The sequence below is a fragment of the Dipodomys spectabilis genome, unplaced genomic scaffold (genome assembly GCF_019054845.1).
Source record: "Dipodomys spectabilis isolate Male_0828 unplaced genomic scaffold, ASM1905484v1 ptg000544l, whole genome shotgun sequence".
Lineage (NCBI taxonomy): Eukaryota > Metazoa > Chordata > Mammalia > Rodentia > Heteromyidae > Dipodomys > Dipodomys spectabilis.
The window spans coordinates 458692-477799 of record NW_024871221.1 but is presented as its reverse complement, the minus strand read 5'-3'; the positions used below and the strand labels follow the sequence as shown (position 1 = coordinate 477799).

At 49.8% G+C, this 19108-nt stretch overlaps 1 protein-coding gene across 4 annotated transcripts in view; it reads left to right on the top strand.

Moving 5' to 3' along the window:
- The window catches only part of Ppfia1 (PTPRF interacting protein alpha 1), a 100234-nt gene that overhangs the window by 44466 nt on the left and 36660 nt on the right, over positions 1-19108 (top strand). For 2 of the 4 annotated variants that reach the window (XM_042670368.1, XM_042670367.1), the window contains exons 9-16: positions 2191-2325; positions 3530-3604; positions 3939-4022; positions 7950-8081; positions 9402-9464; positions 11162-11241; positions 14089-14224; positions 18068-18291. In XM_042670368.1, the coding sequence (XP_042526302.1) occupies positions 2191-2325; positions 3530-3604; positions 3939-4022; positions 7950-8081; positions 9402-9464; positions 11162-11241; positions 14089-14224; positions 18068-18291 (929 nt within the window). The remainder of the gene's footprint in view (positions 1-2190; positions 2326-3529; positions 3605-3938; positions 4023-7949; positions 8082-9401; positions 9465-11161; positions 11242-14088; positions 14225-18067; positions 18292-19108) is intronic. The other 2 variants (XM_042670370.1, XM_042670369.1) reach the window with 1 other exon arrangement.

Sequence of the window (19108 nt, the reverse complement as noted above, 5' to 3'; positions counted from 1 at the left end):
TCAGTTAATTATTAATGAAGTTAAAGATCTTTCTTCTCCCCCCCCCCCCCCCCCCTTGTAAGTTGCATGTGGCAAATCAAGTCCAAATAGCAGTTTTTATGATCCTAGAATATTACCTTGAAGAGGGTGGTTACTTCAGCTTAGAAGCTGTGGTTATTTAAAACTTAATCCATATGTAGCACCCTGGGTTCAATCTCCAGCACTGGAAAACCAAAGGTGCAGTCATCAGATAGAGGTTCACACCTTTTTTTTTTTTTTTTTTAAATTATGTCTATATTTAAAGTTTTAATCATTTGTACTAAATGAGCAGAGTGACAGAATTTCAAGGTAGGTGCTTGTTGGTAACTAGGAACAATATGAGAATGGCAAGTTAAAAAGAAATCAGGCCAGGTGCCAGTGGCTCACACCTGTAATCAATCCTAGGTACTCAGGAGGCTGAGATCTGAGGATCATGGCTCAAAGCCAGCCTGGGCAGGAAAGTCTGTGAGACTCTTATCTCCAATGAACCATCAGAAAACCGGAAGTGGTGCTGTGGCTCAAGTGATAGAGCACTAACCTTGAGCTGAAGAGCACAAGGACAGTATACAGGCCCAGAGTTCAAGCCCTACAACATACAAAAAACAAACAAACAACAAAAAGCAGAAGTAAAATTAGCATCTCTGTACTCTTGACAAACCACACTCACTCCCACTTCTGTGTAATCTTAGATATCTGAGAATGAACCAGAAAAACCTGAGTCAGGCACACACTTATAGCCTTAGCACTCAGAAGGCTGAAGCAGGAAGATTGGAAGTTTGAGGCCAGCTTATGCTAAATCCTGTGACACCCTGCCTCAAACAAAGTAACAGGAGCTGGAATGGTTTGTCATTGAGCAAGCTCTTGGAAGATGGGGAGCTCTCTGTGCTCCGGCCGGGGTGCGCTTCCTCAACGTCTGGAGGCCTGTGATTAGAGGCCAAGGCCAGTGCGCCGCTAGTGCTGAGGGGTTGTTTGTTTTTGTTTTGTCGGTCGTGGGGCCTGAACTCTGGGCCTGGGCGCTGTCCCTCAGCTCTTCAGCTCAAGGCGAGTGCTCTACCACTTGAGCCACAGCAACACTTCCGGCTTTTTGGTGGTTTATAGGAGATAAGAGCCTCATGGCAGCTGGGCCCCGGTGGTTCACGCCTGTAATCCTAGCTACTCAGGAGGCTGAGAATTGAGGATTACAGTTCAAAGCCAGTCCAGGCAGGAAACCAGAAGTGGTGCTGTGGCTTAAGAGGTAGAGCACTTGCTTGCCTTGAGCTGAAGAGCTGAGGGACAGCACCCAAGCCCAGAGTTCAAGCCCCACAACTGACAAAAAAAAGAAAAAAGTCTCACGGCCTTTCCTGCCGGGGCTAGCTTTGAACCTCGATCCTTAGATCTCAGCCTCCTGAGTAGCTAGGATGACAGGCATGAGCCACCAGCGCCCGACTTTTTTGTTTTTGCCAAGGAATAGTACCAAGTATTCTTACCCTAAGTTGTCTATAAGAATGAGCAAGCTTAGCCTGGTGTCTGTGTCTCATGCCTGTCATCCTAGTTACTCAGGAGGCTGGTATGTAAGGACTGAGATTTGAAGCCAGCCTGGGCAGGAAAGTACGTGAGACTCTTTATCTCCAATTAAACACCAAAAAGCTGGAAATGAAACTGTGTCTCAACTGGTAGAATGCTACCCTTGAGTGAAAAAGCTCAGGGACAGCACCCAGGCCCTCAATTCAAGACCCAGGACTTGCACCCAAAATAAATAGGGGCTGGGAAGGTGGCTCAGGGGTAAAGTGCTTGCCTTGCATGCATGAGGCCCTGGATTCGATTCCTCAGCACCACATAAGGAGAAAAAGCCAGAAGTGGCGCTGTGGCTCAAGTGGTAGGGCCCTAGACTTGAGCTGAAGAGCTGAGGGGCAGCGCACAGGCCCAGAGTTCAGTCCCCACAACCAACCAAAAAACAAAAATAAATAAAGAAGGTTTCTTTGAAGATATTAGAAGCAAATGCTTTGTGAAAGATGTTTGCTCATCAAATTCAGGCCCAAAAAGGTAGATGAGGAAAGCCTGGCTCTGAAGCTGCTGCCCCGCGGCAGGCTGCCTCCGTACTGCCGTCAGCTTGTAAGCGGAGGCTCTGATGGTTTTTGCTGTCACTGAAGGAGCTGGGGCACTGCACTCTCTCATTCAGCTCTCCTTCTGTAGACGGAAGACAAAAACCGTCAGTTACAGGAACGCCTGGAACTGGCAGAGCAGAAGCTGCAGCAGACCCTGCGGAAAGCTGAGACCTTGCCGGAGGTGGAGGCTGAGCTGGCCCAGAGGGTGGCTGCGCTCTCCAAGGTGCGTCTGGGCTGGTACAGGTCAAGCGCCAGAACTTGGTGTCTCTAGTCAGGGTCCCTGGACCTGTGGAGTGGCTCTGACTGTTTGTCAGTGCTAGTGTGAGGTGAGACCGCTTCTCACTGGTCAGACAGTGTCCTCCCTTGTCCTCCCTGGACCACCCTCCTGTCTCTCAGGAATGTGTTGTTTGTCCACAGTGTTGTGACACTGTGTTGTGGTTCTAGTCATAGCTCAAAGCACAGACTGGAAGCTGTGTGGGACAGGTTAATAGAGTTGTCAGGAGTGGAAAGTGATGCCGGGCACAGGTGGCTTGTGCCCATAATCCTAGCTAGTCAGGAGGCTGATGTCTGAGAGTCACAGTTTGGAGCCAGGGCAGACAAAAATTCCAGCCAGCCAGCCAAAGGCCAGAAATGAAGCTGTGGCTCAAGTAGTAAAGTGCCAGCCAGTAGTGAAAAAGGCCAGTGAGAGTACAGAAAGAAAAGAGAAATGAGAAAAAGTAGAGGAAAATGCTATTCTCTTTTAAAGACAGTTGAATACACTTAGAGTAAATTTTTAAGTAATGTTTTGTTTTGAAATTACTTACAAATGTGTTTTTTGAGATGATATCTGGTTAAAACGCCTAGGTTGGCTCCAACCTCCTGGGCTCAAGCAGTTCTTCTGTCTTTGCCTCTTGTGTAGCTCGACTATGGATGTACTCTGTCATTTCTGGCTTAAAAAATAGATGGGTTTAAAGCAATCTTTATTTGTTCAACCAGTGCTAGCAAGGCATGTACAGGACAGTTCCTGCCGTCTGTGGAGAGGGAGGCAGATAAAGATGTCGCTCCAGGGGGAGGGGGAGGGCATGGGACTCAGCTCAGGCGGTCCACACAGGGGCCAAAAGAGGCTTAGCAAGAAGCATCGCCAGGCCCAAAAGCAGCGTGAGCACACGTCATATTGGTGCCTGGCAGGAGTCCTGTTGGCACTAGCTTGGACTTAGCTGCTGTGAAGGGACAGGGAGAGGAGAGTGTACCCTGCAGGGAAGGGAACCCTGGGGGCAGTTGGTGGTCCCAACACCCACAGGCTTGCCTCCCCCCCATCGCCCCCCTCCCGCCCCAGTGGAGTGCACTGCTCTCAGCCATAGCAGAACCCTGCCTCCCCTCAGTGAACTATTTTAAAATCTTCGTTTCTTTTCTCCCTACTGTCTTTCCTGTCCTTGTTGGCTTTGTAGTCTGACCCTTTGTCTTCTGGGAGCTCTGCCGCTAAGGAAGCTAAACTGTTGGAACTTACTTCCAAGCTTAGGAAGGTAGAATGTGTACCTTGCTCCTTTCCCCTGCTTGCTGCTTTCTGCTTTCCATGCTGACTCACAGAAGCAGTCTGAGGATGGGGAGACCTGAGTCCACGGAGGCCCGCCGGGGTGGGGGGGGACACACAGGCTTGCCGGCACCTGCACGCGAGAGGTCGGCTGGTTCAGTGAGCAGCACACAGCACCACAGAGGATGTGATGGATGAGTACACGCTGTCCCTGCCATCCGGTTGAAGTCCACGCACAGCATGTGATGCTTGCTGCTGCTGCGGTAGTATAGAGCATGTCATCGGTGAAGTGTGAGTAGGTCAGCTCACCATGTCTTTGCTGGCAGGCTGAGGAGAGACACGGCAACATTGAGGAGAGGCTACGGCAGATGGAGGCACAGCTGGAGGAGAAGAATCAAGAACTGCAGCGGGTATGTATAGAGCTGGACGTACTGAGCAGACACTGAACCTAGGGCTGAGGTATGACCCAGGCCGAGCTATTGGACCTCCTTCCTACTGGTCCTCTTCTGTGGCCTCCCACTTCAACCCAGACTTTGCTTGTCATGGGCTATTGTTTGTGGCCTCATTTCTACTGCCCTGATGTGCACACTCCACACACTTGGAGATTAAGGATACGTTATAGCAGAAGAGATGTGTCATTGACGATGCTATGGAATGGGCAGGACCACCAAACCCAGGAAGGTTTCTTGCTCATCTAGTGATCAGGACTGCTTCAGGTAAAATGACCCTACAGACTCCCCAGTATGTGCCCATAAGGACACCCTGCAGGAGCCTAGAGCAAGGCTCATGACCCATGTGTGCTTGCTCAGCATGGGGCACTGTAGTCAAAGCCTTGGGCCAGAGGCCTGGCTTCTGTCTCCAGATCCAGAGTTGTTGGGAGGTGTTGGAATGAGTATTTTGGAGCCAAAGGAGCACCAAGATGGAGCTGCAGTGAGAGGAGTGTTAGGAAATGCGGTGGTGGAGGGTTGTGTCAATTCCAAGTTTCCCTTGCCAGAAATGAGCCACTGTGCATGTGGAGCAGCGGGAAGCTGCCAGGCCCCGTGTCTAGGGTGGGGTCTTTTAACAAGAGGACGGGGAAGGAAGCATTTATATCTGATGTGGAGCCCCGTGCCTCCACATCAGCCAACTTTTTCACATTAGCTTGAAGACTGCTGGATCATGTTTTTACATGAGTCCTGTATTTTGTTGTTGTTGTGACTGATTGTAGGACTTGAACCCTGGGCCTGGTTGCTGTCCCTGAGCTCTTCAGCTCAAGGGTAGCACTCTACCACTTGAGTCACAGCACCACTTCCGGCTTTCTGGTGGTTAATTGGAGACAAGAGTCTCACGGACTTTCCTGCCTGGGCTGGCTTTGAATCACGATCCTCAGATCTCAGCCTCCTGAGTAGCTAGGCTTACAGGCATGAGCCACCAATGCCCAGCTTATTTTCTCTCTCTCTCTCTCTCTCTTTTTTTTTCTTTTTTGTCGGTCGTGGGGTTTGAACTCTGGGCCTGGGCGCTGTCCCTCAGCTCTTCAGCTCAAGGCGAGCGCTCTACCACTTGAGCCACAGCGCCACTTCCTCTTTTTTTGAAATTGACCATTGTATGAAGCTTTACCTGAATTTTTGAGAGAAGAGCAACTTAAAAAAGTTTTTTAATTGTTACTGTAAAGGTGATGCGCCGGGGTCACAGCTGTGTAAGTCAGGCGAAGAGTACAGTTCTTTTTGGACAATGTCACGTCTTCCCTTGCTCTTTCAATTTTCCCCCCCCATACCCACTCATAAGTAGATGCCTGTATTTTTGGCCATGTACTGCAGAGAATCAGACTAGCTTCCTGGAAATGATCACTATGAAGCTCAGTTCTTCCCCTCCTCCCCCTACCTCTACACACTCTTACCCTGTAAACAGAGAACAGCATGTTATGTATTGTCAGAGCCAGTTCATGGAGTATTGTGTTGTGGAGGTATATAACTGGATATTAAGCTATTCTGCTATAAAAGTAAATTGCTTGGCAAAAGAAGCAGACACTTCTAAAGAAAGAACATTGGAGCCAGGTGCTAGTGGCTCACACCTGCCATCCTAGCTACTCAGGAGGCTGAGATCTGAGGATCGTGGTTCAAAGCCAGCCTGGGCAGGAAGGTCTGTGAGTGAGACTCTTTATCTCCAACTAAACCACCAGAAAACCAGAAGTGGCACTGTGGCTCAGGTGATAGGGTGCTAACCTTGAGCTGAAGAGTGCAGCAACAACACCCAAGCCCAGAGTTCAAGCCCCATGACCGACCAAAAAAAAAAAAAAGAAAGGAAGGACATGTACTGTGAGGTCTGTGGCTGTGTGGCTTTTTAGATGATGACAGAGTCGGAGAGCACCGCCACTGTGATCTGGTCATAGGCTTGGATGCTGCCTCTTAGTGCCTGTTGCCTTCTACTCTCATGGATTCTTTCGGGGGTAAAACCAAGGCCTTTAAGTGTTGATGTTGATTACAGTTCAGTAAAACATGGGTCTGAAACTTTGTTAGCACATTTCAAAGTCATTTAGGTCTTTATCTACAATTCTCAGGGTAGAAAATTACGTTATGAGAGTTGAGTCAGAATAGGGATATAAAGAAAAAGTCTCAAGCCAGGCACTAGTGCCTTACATTTGTTTTGTTTTTGCCAGTGATGGGGTTTGAACTCACAGCCTGGGCGCACCGTACCTTAGCTTGTTTTGCTCAAGGCTAGCACTCTACCACTTGAGCCACATGCTACTTCTGGCTTTTTCTGTTTATGTGGTACTGAGGAGTTGAACCCAGGGCTTCATGCATGATAGGCGAGCGCTCTACCACTAAGCCACATTCCTAGCCCATGAGTTACCTTTGTAATCCTAGTTACTCAGGAGGCTGAGATCTGAAGATTGAATTCTGGGAGACACTTATCTCCAATTAACCAGCAAAAAGCCAGAAGTAGCACTGTGGCTCAAGTGGTAGAGTACTAGCTTTGAGCAAAAGAAGCTTAGGGACAATGCCCAGAGCCTGAGTTTAAGCCCCAGGACTGGCATAACAAAACATCTCCCAGGCCCTACTGATACTTTTCACTTCTGCTTTGTAATTCGGTGTGTGTGTGCGTGTGTGTGTGTGTGTGTGTGTGTGTGTGTGTGTGTGTGTGTGTGTGTGTGTCACTTCTGCTTTGTAATTCAGGTGTGTGTGTGTGTGTGTGTGTTTCTCTCTCTCTCAAGGCTAGTATTCTACCACTTGAGCTATGAGCTATACCTCCACTGTAGACTTTTTGGTGGCTACTTGGAGATGAGAGTCTCAGTCTAACAGACTTTCCTGCCTTGGCTGGCTTTAAACTGTAATCCTCACATCTCAGTTTTCTGAGTAGCTAGGATTATAGGTATGAACCACTGACACTGGCTGTCGAGCTTTTTTTGTGTTCAAGGCTGGCGTTCTACCACTTGAGCCACAGCCCCACTAATGGCTTTTTGGTGGTTAATTGGAGGTAAGAGTCTTCACAGTCTTTCTTGCTTGGGCCAGCTTCAAACCACATTTAGGATTATAGATGCAAGCCATCTGGTAATTCAGTGTATCTTTTTTTTTTTTTATTGTGAAAATACTGTACAGAGGGGTTACAATTACATGGGCAAGATAATGAGTGCATTTCTTATCAGGCATTGTAGCCTCCTCCTTTGTTTCCCCTTCCCTCCCTTCCCATCCCTTCCCATCCCTTCCCATACCTTCCCCTCCCTTCCCATCCCTTCCCATCCCTTCCCATCCCCCCCCCCCCCCCCCCAGTGCATCTTTTGTCTTTTATCTTTTTTTTGTGATCCTGAGGCTTGAACTCAGGACCTGGGCTCTGTCTTTGAGCTTTGGTGGCTCAGGCTAGTGCTCTACCACTTGAGCCACAGCTCCACTTCTGACTTTTTGGTTGTTAATTGGAGGTAAGAGTCTCACAGACTTTTCTGCTCAGGCTGGCTTTGAACCTCAATCCTCAGATCTCAGCCTCCTAAGTAGCCAGGAGTATAGCCCTGAGCCACGTGAAGCTGGCCTAACTCATCTTTTGTCTCAAATGCATTTATACAAGGGTAATTTCTCTGCCAGCATGTAGATATCAACTCGATACTGATGAATCTACCTTCTACATCCATTTGACAGCTGGTGGCTAGACCATTTCTCAAGCCCCTGAATGCTAGCATTTCTAGAAGATCCCCTTTTAAGTAGTGGCTTTCTAAGACTTACTTGCCTGCCTTTGGACTAGGAATGGCAGTGGGAAGGAGCAGACCGGGCGCAGTGGCACATGTGTGGCTCCGTGCTGGGTCCTGTTGCTCTTAATGGAATGACTATATATCTGCTTCAAGTCTGAAGTCTCTGCTTCTCTTATTTTAGGCCAGACAAAGAGAAAAGATGAATGAGGAGCATAACAAGCGTTTATCAGACACTGTGGACAAGCTTCTTTCAGAGTCCAATGAGAGGCTTCAGCTTCACCTGAAGGAGAGAATGGCTGCTCTGGAAGACAAGGTAGTCAGGCGGCTGCACTGCAGGGCCCTGCCGCTGAGCGAGCCCCGCCTCTCCTGGGGGAGGTGGCGGCTGGGACAAGCTGCCTCATCCAGTCACTGAGCTGATTTTGTTGTTGGCTGCATTTGTTGTTGTTCCTGCATTTGTTTTGGGGGCAAATTATTTGTTCTTACTTTCTGTTCTTGATTAGAGAAGTAGATAAGTAGTTTCTTCCAAGGCCTGGACAGGTAAAGACTAGAGGTATGGTTCATATGGTAGAGTACCAGCAGACAAACGGCCAGAGATAGCACATAAATGAACATACATGGCTGTGTTCCAATAAAATTTTATTTACAAGCTTGGTATAGTGGCACTGGCCTGAATTCCTAGGATTCAAAAAGCAGAAGCAGGAGGATTATGAGTTCAGGGCCAACCTGGACTATTATCACAAGACCTAGTCTCAAAAAAAAATTTCTTTTTAAATTTAAAGAACTAGATTATGGGCTGGATTTGGCCAGTAAACCCTAGTCTCCCTTTCCTACACTAGAATCTATCTGACCCAACCTTTGGATGCAGCATTTTAGGCACATGACATCATAGAAGGTATTGAATCAAGTTAAACCAAATGTTCTGTACCAAGCCCTGCCTTCTTTCTCTTCCACTTGGTTTAAAGAAGGCCGAGCATGCTCCCAGCACCCACAGCATAAGCCTGGCTCCCAGCCCTTCAGATGTAAGGTACACTAGCTACTTGCAGAGTCCTTGCAGAACAGAGGGCTGAGCAGGCAGCAGTTTGATGAGTGTGCCACGTCCCTTGAGGTGACACTCAGAAACGTCCTGAGGTTGGCACACAAGGGAGAGTTGTATCCCGTTCAGAGACTGATGATTACCACTTTCCACGTGTATTTTACATAAAACTAAGCACAAAGGCATGATTACAGACCACACAGGGTGGCTCCTCTCGCCTCTTCATCAGTGGATCAAACTCAGGTAGGAATATTTTTATTTTAGATTTTAATTTTACATGTGAAACAAATTTCATGTTTCTCAAGTCACCAATGAATTGCCAAACCTGAAAGTCAGTGTAAGCCAGTTTACCTGCTCTAAACAAACTTATACCATGGATTCAGCATGCTTATGTTTGGAAATTTGATCCAAAAAGAACCCAGTTGTATATGAGCCAGAGAAATGAGTGCAGCTGTCCGTGCCCTGTGGTCAGGCTAACTGGGTGCCACTCCTCAGTGCTTCCATCTCACCTTTCCTTCTGTGCGGTGCCATAGCTTTCCACAAGTGTGGCCATACTGGATTACTGGGAATCAACACTGAAGTACTCTGTATCTTTTCCAGAATTCTTTATTACGAGAAGTTGAAAATGCAAAGAAGCAATTGGAAGAAACACAGCATGATAAGGTACTAATGTCTTCTCTGAGTCACTAAGTGCCATTAGGAGCTGACTGGCAGTTATAGTTACCACATACGCTTAGTGGAAGCTGAGGTCAGCTCAGAGTGCTCTCAGTCTGTCAGCATAAGATGCATAACACGTGTGGATTTAAAAGCAATCGACTGCTTTTGTATTTGAAATGCATGCTCAGAATCCTGAGTCCTTTTGGGTTTGAGAGTAAAATAATTAGCATAAACTTTTCATCAGAAACATACTTTCAGGGATTAGGGGCATTACTCACAGGGTAGAATGCCTGCTTAGCAAGTATGAGGTCCTGAGTTCAAACCCCAGTACTGCCAAAATAAAACAACAATAAAATAACAACAAAAACAGTGCTATAAGAGCTGTAGATGGAGCTCTGAGGTAGAGAGTTTGCCTAGCATTTGTATGGCCCTGGGTTCCAATCAAACCAAGAAAAAAGCACCATATATACCAAGAAAAAAGCCCTACGGATAAAAAAAGGAACAATACTGTCAAACAGAAATGTATTATGGACTATATAGTCTGGGACTTTCTGGTAACCGCATTTGAAGAAGTGTAAATAGGTGAAATTAATTTTATTTAGTCTAGTATATCCAAATGTTATTATTTCATTATATATAGTGTGACATTAATAAGCTACTTTATAATTATTTTTATACTAAGTCTTTGTGTGAACTCTGGAGTCACTACACACGTCATTTGGGTTTGTGTATTCATAGCCAGGAAGCCATGTGTGACAGTCATTTCTGCACTGGACAGGAGAGTGTTGTATAAGAGATGTGGGACTGTGAGAAACAGTACAGAGCACTATTCTGTTCTCTAAGATTCTGAAACATTTCTGTGACTAATTCACACCTTTTCATTCAACAGGCTATAGGTGAATTTGGTAGTCAGTTTGTTTATCACATAACTCATGGAGAAAATTTTCTCAGGTGGGAAATGGTACTTATAACTGCTAATTTAACCTGCTACAGTTATGTTCAACATTTATGTGTGTTCAATGCAAATTTTTAAAAAAAATTGTTATTATAAAGGTGATAGAAAGGCTATGGTTACAAAAGTCAGGTAAGCTGTGTGCCGGTGGCTCATATCCTAGCTACTTAGGAGGTTGAGATCTGAGGATCGTGGTTCAAAGCCAGCCCCAGCTGGAAAGTCTGTGACACTCATCTTTCCAATAAGCCGCCAGAAAACCGGAAGTGGCGCCGTGGCTCAAGTGGTAGAGCACTCGCCTTGAGCTGAAGAGCTGAGGGACAGTGCCCAGGCCCAGAGTTCAAGCCTCACTACCAAAAACAAACAAAAACAACCCCAAAAGTTAGGTAAATGAATATATTCCTTTTTGAACAATGTCATCCCTTCCCTTGCTCTCTCCCTGCAAATACTACTTTTCTTTTTTTTTTGGTCGGCCGTGGGGCTTGAACTCTGGGCCTGGGCACTGTCCCTCAGCTCTTCAGCTCAAGGCGAGCGCACTACCACTTGAGCTACAGCGCCACTTCTGGTTTTCTGGTGGTTTATTGGAGATAGGAGTCTCACGGTCTCTTCTGCCTGGGCTGGTTTTGAACCGCAATCCTCAGATCTCAGCCTCCTGAGTAGCTAGGATTACAGGCCTGAGCCACCAGCGCCCGGCTGCAAATACTTCTTTAACATGAAAGAGAGCTTTTACTATAAATCATCTGCTGTCTTACAGGACCAGCTAGTCCTCAACATTGAAGCGCTGAGGGCCGAACTAGACCAGATGAGACTGAGAGGCGCCTCACTTCACCATGGGTATGTTGTTAACAAACTAGTCCCTGCGTTTCAGCACCTTGTACGCCTTGCCATGTGGCAGTGTGGTTGGAGATAGCACAGGGCCTGATCTTGAGAGTAAAGCATCCATCTCAAGGCAGGAACTTGTGCTAGGGCAGCGTGTGGCTGGAAACACTCAGAAACAATAGAGCAGGTTCAGTGTAGGCATGACCACTCCCACAGAGTGTGATGCGGATGCTGTGGGGACAGCACGGAGTCCAGGGCTATAGAAAGACCCCATCTTCTCAAGAGCTGCCCGCTGCACAGCGCTGCTGGTGCTGAAGGAGTGTCTGTACAGCCAGAGCTCAGGGGACTCCATCATAGTCACATCGGCTGAGGTATGACTTGGGATAGGCTGATACAGGCTGAGTCACTTGGCTGTGAATGGATCTGGTCACACGCCTACATACAACCCTGCATCCTTATTGTTTTTTTTTTACTTTATGATGGAGGTGGTTCTTATTAAAATATTTAAATTTTGTGTCTTTGAAGAAAACCACCATCAAGTGAAAATTAAACTTTGGCAGAAGTTCCCGAGTGGTTCCCTGGTGACCGCAGGTTACAGGAAACAGGCTTTTGCTCGAAGCGTGTTTAGTGGAGAGGGCAGAGCCAGTGCACACACTTGTGCATTGGGTACTAGGAAAAGTGAGGGCATCTTTATTGAACCTACTTCTAGACAGCTGCAAGAGAAGGCACTGAGGACAGTTTCAGAGAGCCAGAAAGGTTGACTTTCTGCATAACCAGAGAACTTTCCAGGGGCAGTGCTACTGCTTGCTGAGGGCCAGGAGGATGGAGAGCTGGGGTGGAATGCACCCTAAAAGGCTCATGTGGTCAGTGGGGCCCTGGCCACCACAGGTCCTGCCCAGGTGAGGGAGGAGCGGTGCGATGTGTGTCTGAACAGTTACTAACAACACAATGTGTGATCCTCCCCACTTGATTTGTGGTGTTCAGGGTTGGACTCAAGGCCTCCTGTTGGTTAGGCAGGTGCTCTGCTGCTTGAGCCAGGTTCTCAGTCCTTTTTTGGCAGGAGGCTTGTGAAGCTGGCTTTCAGTCTTCGTTCCTCTGCCTTCTGAGTGCTGTGATTCCACATATCTCCTGACTTTGATGTATGGCTTTCTTGAACTAACAGCTGTAGTAATAAAGAGGAGAGAGGTTGAAGTGGCAACAAAAGGAAGGGGGAAGCTGGGCAGCAGTGGCTCACTCCTGTAACCCTACTTACTCAGAAGGCCAGATCTGAGGATTTTAGCTTGAAGCCAGCCCAGACAGGGAAGTCCCAGAGACTTACCTCCAGTGAACCACCAAAAAGGTGGAAGTGGAGCTGTGGTTTAAATGGTAGAGTGCTAGCCTTGAGCAACAGAGCTCAGGAACAGCACTCAGACCCTGAGTTCAAGCCCCATGATTGGTTTAAAAAAATAAAAAGGGCAAGGCTAGGAAGGTGCCTCAGTGGTAGAGCGCTTGCCTTGCATGCAATGGGTCCTGGGTTCAATTCCTCAGCACCCCATAAGCAGAAAAAGCCGGAAGTGGCACTGTGGCTCAAGTGGTAGAGCGCTAGCCTTGAGCTGAAGAGCTGAGGGACAGCGCCCAGGCCCTGAGTTCAAGCCCCACGACTAACAAAAAAAGAAGGGTAAGTTTTTTTTGTGTGTGTGTTTTTTGTTTTTGGTTGGTCTTGGGGCTTGAACTCTGGGCCTGGGCACTGTCTCTCAGCTCTTCAGCTCAAGGCTAGCACTCCACCACTTGAGCCACAGCGCCACTTCCTGTTTTCTGAGTGGTTAATTGGAGATATGAGTCTCACAGACTTTCCTGCCTGGGTTGGCTTTGTACCATGAATCTCAGATCTCAGCCTCCTGAGTAGGTAGGATTACAGCCGTCTGGCCAAGGGCAAGTTTTAAGATAGGCTTGCCTAGCCTGGGGTGTGATAAATGGCATGTGACAAGGGAGAGGAGGTGTTAGCTCTGGGAACCCCAAGGGGACAGTGCCAGGAGGTGGATCTGGAGACTCCATGTCAGACTTAGAAAGACACTGGTCACCACAGGATGGCATGGGCCCTGGGTAGGAGGAATGAAGAGCCTGGGTCTGAGGCACAGCCATCCTGCTGGGTAGTGTGGGCTTCACTGCAGAGCATCCCACAGCAGCCTCCATTCTCAGGAACTAAGAGCTTAGAGGAAGCAGAAACAAGGCTGCCCCAGGATGGACGTGGTGGTGGGCGCCATGACTGACTCCCGCTGCCCCGCTGTGCCTGGCCCATGGGAATGGAATGGCCACTGCTCCTCAGCTCTGCCATCTTGGTTGGTCCAGCCCTCTCTCTACCCCCTTTTCTGGAGACTCCTTCAGCCTGAGGATTGGTTTCTGTGGCCTCACTGTGCACAATTGTGTCTTGGGTTCAGAAACCTAGAAGCCAGCCCCAGCCTCCCCAGACAAGCTGAAAGGACTTCAGCGGCATTCAGGGCCTCCAGGAGCACTTGTGGCTGGTGCCTCTCCCACAGGGATCTTGGCGTCCGGGGAAAGCCTGGATGTGGCAGCCAGGCGCCCTGCTGGTCAGCCAGGGAAGCACAGGACCTGAACTTAGCTGAAGGCAGATTTTCAGACCGGGTGGCTGGACTCCCTGCTCCTCCCTGTGTGCCACCATGCGCTTCTCCTGCCCCATGAGCAGTAAATGGCTGCCTAGCAGTAGCAACGTGTGGCTCTGGAGGCACTCACAGGTGGCCTGCCTTCTTGCCTACCTTTTCCTGCATGAGAGCACGCATTTTCCAGATGGCCAGTTTCCAGCTGAATGACAAGTCACCCAGTTACTGGACTGTTCTAATAACACCCTTTCCTTTGACATTTCAGCAGACCCCACCTGGGCAGTGTCCCGGATTTCCGGTTCCCCGTGGCGGATGGGCACACGGACGCCTTCAGCACCAGTGCCGTGCTACGGCGCCCCCAGAAAGGCCGGCTGGCGGCTCTGCGGGACGAGCCCTCCAAGGCAAGGCCTCCGCGCCCCCCCCCAATCCCTCCCCTGCACCGTCCACCCTCACCTCTGTCCCCCCAGCCCTCCCCTCCACTGTCCACCCTCACCTCTGTCCCGGAGCCCTCCCCTCCACTGTCCACCCTCACCTCTGCTCCCCCAGCCCTCCCCTCCACTGTCCACCCTCACCTCTGCCCCCCCAGCCCTCCCCTCCACTGTCCACCCTCACCTCTGCCCCCCCAGCCCTCCCTTCCACTGTCCACCCTCACCTCTGTCCCTCAGCCCTCCCCTCCACTGTCCACCCTCACCTCTGTCCTGGAGCCCTCCCCTCCACTGTCCACCCTCACCTCTATCCCAGAGCCCTCCCCTCCACTGTCCACCCTCACCTCTGTCCTGGAGCCCTCCCCTCCACTGTCCACCCTCACCTCTGTCCTGGAGCCCTCCCCTCCACTGTCCACCCTCACCTCTGTCCTGGAGCCCTCCCCTCCACTGTCCACCCTCACCTCTGTCCTGGAGCCCTCCCCTCCACTGTCCACCCTCACCTCTGTCCTGGAGCCCTCCCCTCCACTGTCCACCCTTACCTCTGTCCTGGAGCCCTCCCCTCCACTGTCCACCCTCACCTCTGTCCTGGAGCCCTCCCCTCCACTGTCCACCCTCACCTCTGTCCTGGAGCCCTCCCCTCCACTGTCCACCCTCACCTCTGTCCTGGAGCCCTCCCTTCCACTGTCTTCTGCCTCTGTGACTTCTCCCCCGTGCCTGTCTCCTGGCTTTTCTGCTACGAGTTACTTGAAGGTCATGCTTGCTTTTTTTGTTGCTGCTGTTCTTTTTTCTTTTCCTTTAACACAAATGTTGGTTAAATGAGTACACGTTTTGGCTAAATGAATACATTTCTGCTACCGGAATACATATCTGAGACAGTCTGCTTACGAAGACAAAAGGTTGACTTCAGTCACGGTTGTGAGTTTGGGTGTGCGTTTGGTCAGCCTGGTGATGGAGTGGAGCTGCTCGCTTTGTGGTGGGGAAGCAGCCTTTCCCCTGGTGACCAGTTCTGAAGACTCCCCCAGGTGCTGCCCAGAGCCGGCTGCAGCATCCTCGCACTGACCTCTGCCACAGCATGGGCTGGGATCCACCTCAGTGTCCACTCTGTGGCCATGGTCACCTGCAGGGCAGGCGCAGTGTCCGTGTCCCGGAGCACACAGCTTAGTGAGGAGGAATGAGCCATTGGTGAGGTGTAGCCTGGGGCTGGTGATCCAGTGCCACATACCCAGCTGGTGACCAGGCCGAGTGGGGACCTCAGTGAACTTGACAGTTCGCAGGTGAGTCCAAGAGTCACCCGAAGGATGCCTCAGGCGCAGGCACTCCTTTGCCTACAGCTGTGGGAAGGCAGCAGGCGTACTCACGTAGCTAGGTGCCTGAGGGTCCTTCCCTCAGAGCACACGTTTGGAGACTGCCAGGAGAAGGCGCTTGCCGCCTCCTCATCCTGGAAGTCACACACTTCTAAAGCTACAGAGTTTGTGGACATATTTCTCATCCATCCCATTCTGTCAGATGGTAATAAGCAGGACACGAGGGAGGGTGCCACGTGCCTGAGTTGCAGAGTGATGAGGAGAATCTTAACCAGAGTAGCCAAGAGCCATCACCATGAGGATGATGTGAGAGCAGAGGGCTGCAGGAAGAGGGCAGGGATGGATCTGATTCTGGACTGTCAGGCGCAGCAGGGCCTGCTGAGGGAGCAGGTGTGCAGTGTGACGCGCAGGGCAAAGGATGGAGGGTATGGCTTCTGCATCTACAAGGATGGAGTCTGCTTCCTGAGGTGGGTGGGGAAGGTGGACCTGAGCCGTGGCTGTGTTCAGGTTGACAGGCCTATCGAGGGAGGAGTCAGCTGCAGAAAATGCAGTCACCCAGAACTGGGGATAAAAAACTAGGTGTGGCTGGAGGGGGAGCGGTTGTGAGCATTGTCTGCAGGTGGCATTTAAAGATGTGAGACAAGGTGTGATCATTCACGGAAGCAGCTGGCAGGGCCACAGTCCATTGAGCCACCAGACTTAAGCCAGAGGGACATGGAACAGAGCGTCAGGTAGGAGGAAGCCAGGAGAGATGAGGTCTTACAGCACTGCCCTGCTGCAGTTCTGCTGGTGAGTGTGATGCCCAGAACAGCGGGAACGAGCAGCTACAGAGGTTTCACACGGCAGAGCAGAGAAGTGGGGGGGCAGGAGGCAGAAGACTGGAGTGGAGGTGAAGGTTTTGTGATTGTTTGTTTTGAGGTAGGAGGCAAGAGTAACTGTTCTTAGCTTAATAGGACGGAGCGCTCCCTAGGAGGGAGGAGGTCCTAGGGATCAGGGCAGGTTCTCACCCCCACAGAACAGGGGTGAGATCAGAAAGGGGAGTGTGAAATTATCACACCCGGCTGTCCTGTGTGTGTTCTGATTACAAATTCAAGTCTTACACGCGAGCTGCTGCTCTAAAAAAATCCACCTCTGCCAGCTGCCTGCCACCTGGATGGCAAGGGACTGGGCTCAGGAAAGGGAAGCTTGGAGCTCAGGATCACCTTGGCACTACTGACATGGGGTGTGGTAGTGGCTGTGTAGCTAAGTGAATCCAACTGGTATGGAGTTTGATCATTTTTCCCTACTCGTGCTTTTCCCATACTGGTGCTTGAACTCAGGGCCTCACACCCTCTCTTGGCTTTTTTTGTTCAAGGCTGGAACTCTGTCACTGGAGACATACCTCCACTTATGGCTTTCTGCTGGTTAGTTGGAGATATGAATCTCTTGGATTTGTTTGCTGGGGCTGGCCTTGAACTGTGATCCTCAGATCTCAGCTCCTACCTGTAGCTAGGATCAGAGATGTGATTCACTGGCACTCAACAAGTTGGGTCATTTTTTACTTCCCATTAAAGAGCACCGGTTGGAGCCAAGATGGATATCTGGTTTTAATGTTCAGTTTTTGTTTGATTGCTATCTCCCAGTCACGAGTCACATGTCAGGCACACACAAGGTGGTCCGAACACTGTATTAGCCTCCTCTCCCAGTTCTTTGTCTTTTTCTTCTTCCTTTTATTTTTATTTTTTATGTTTTGGTGGGTTTGGGGGCTTGAATTTGGGCCTGGGCACTGTCTCTTAAGTTCTTTTTGCTCAAGGCTAGTGCTCTTGTCACTTTGAACCATAGTTCCTTGGTTTTCTAGTGGTTAATGGAAGATAGGGTCTCACAGGCTTCTTGCCTAGGTTGGCTTTGAACCATGATCCTCAGATCTCAGCCTCCTGAGTAGCTAGGATTAGAGGCGTGAGCCACCGGTGCTTGGCTCCTTTAAATGTTTTGTTGAGTCAAGATCTCACTACTTAGTCCAGACTGGACTTGATTTAAAAGTCTTCCTATCATAGCCTGCTGAGTGATTGGATGACTATTCCCTGTCTCATTTATTTATTTGTTTGTTTGTTTATTAGGTCATGGCACTTGAACTCAGGGTCTGGGTGCTGCTCCTGAGTTCTTTTGCTCAAGGCCAGTGCTCTGTCACGTTGAGCCACAGCCCTACTTCTGGTGTTCTGGTGGTTCATTGGAAATAAAAGTCTCATGGACTTTCCTACCTGGGCTGGCTTTAGAACATGATCCTCAGATCTCAGCCTTCTGAGTAGCTAGGATTACAAATGTGAGCCGCCAGTTCCCAGCTTCTCCTGTCTTAAATACCATCTGGTTAGCATATATCAGCAGCTTGAGGAGGTGACCCATCCATCTTTCCATACTCTCTGGGCCTCTATTTAAAACATTGACCTTTTTGATGACCGAATAAGGCCTGTTGCTGACTTTTTGATGACCGAATAAGGCCTGTTGCTGAATGTGCTAAGATGTGTTTTCCCATCAACAGGTGCAAACTCTCAATGAGCAAGATTGGGAACGAGCCCAGCAGGCCAGCGTCTTGGCAAATGTGGCCCAGGCGTTCGAGAGTGATGTGGATGTGTCTGACGGTGAAGATGACAGGGACCCTCTGCTGAGCTCGGTGGACTTGCTGTCGCCCAGTGGGCAGGCTGATGCACAGACACTGGCCATGATGCTTCAGGAGCAGCTGGATGCCATCAATAAGGAGATCAGGTATGCTGGGGGCCCATTCCCAGCGGCGCCTGCAGTACGTAGGGCCAGCGTGCTCCCATTGGCCCAGGGGCCCATCATGACGAGCTGAAAGCCAGTGTGAAGAATTTTAGATTCCAGCTCAGATAACCCAAGCAGCCTCCCCACAATCACAGGACTCAGGCTTCGGTATAGGATGCTGGGAGGAAGGTATTCAGTGCCCTTCCCAGTGGTGGAAGACAAATGGAGAGACCCAGCTGGAGGGTCCAGGGCCATCCAGAGAGTTGTGCCTTGCAGGACAGTGGTACACAGGGAAGATGTGTGTGTACCCTATGAGCCATCAGCCAGTGCTGGATGACAGAGGGACAAGGAGACATGCCAGCAGAGGATGGAGAGTGTGGTGGGAAGTAGATTGCTACTTACCAACCTGCCCAAGCAGAGTGCCCCTTGACTCCGAGCCTCGCAGTCCCCATGCATCCCCTAGCATGGTCAGCACACAGCCTTATGCCCACAAGCCCGCCATCCAGTTCCTGTTGCACACCCTCATGCTGGGCACAGGGTTTCCTACTTCTTCCTCAGAAGGAAAATGAGGGCCAACAACTGTCATCTGACTTTTCTCACTGTCATCGATGTCTTAAAGGGTTTTTTCTTCAGTAACTCTGGTAGCTGTTATAATAGGATGTGGCCCAACAGCGGCTGCCTGTGGAATCGGAGCCACGCATTGCCCATGCAGTGGGTGAGAGGCCTTAGGACCCCGTTGTGGTCAGGAGGGTGGCGTTGGGGCACAGCACTAGGTCACAGTGCCCTAAGAGCTGCATGGGCTGAGACCAGGTAGAACCCC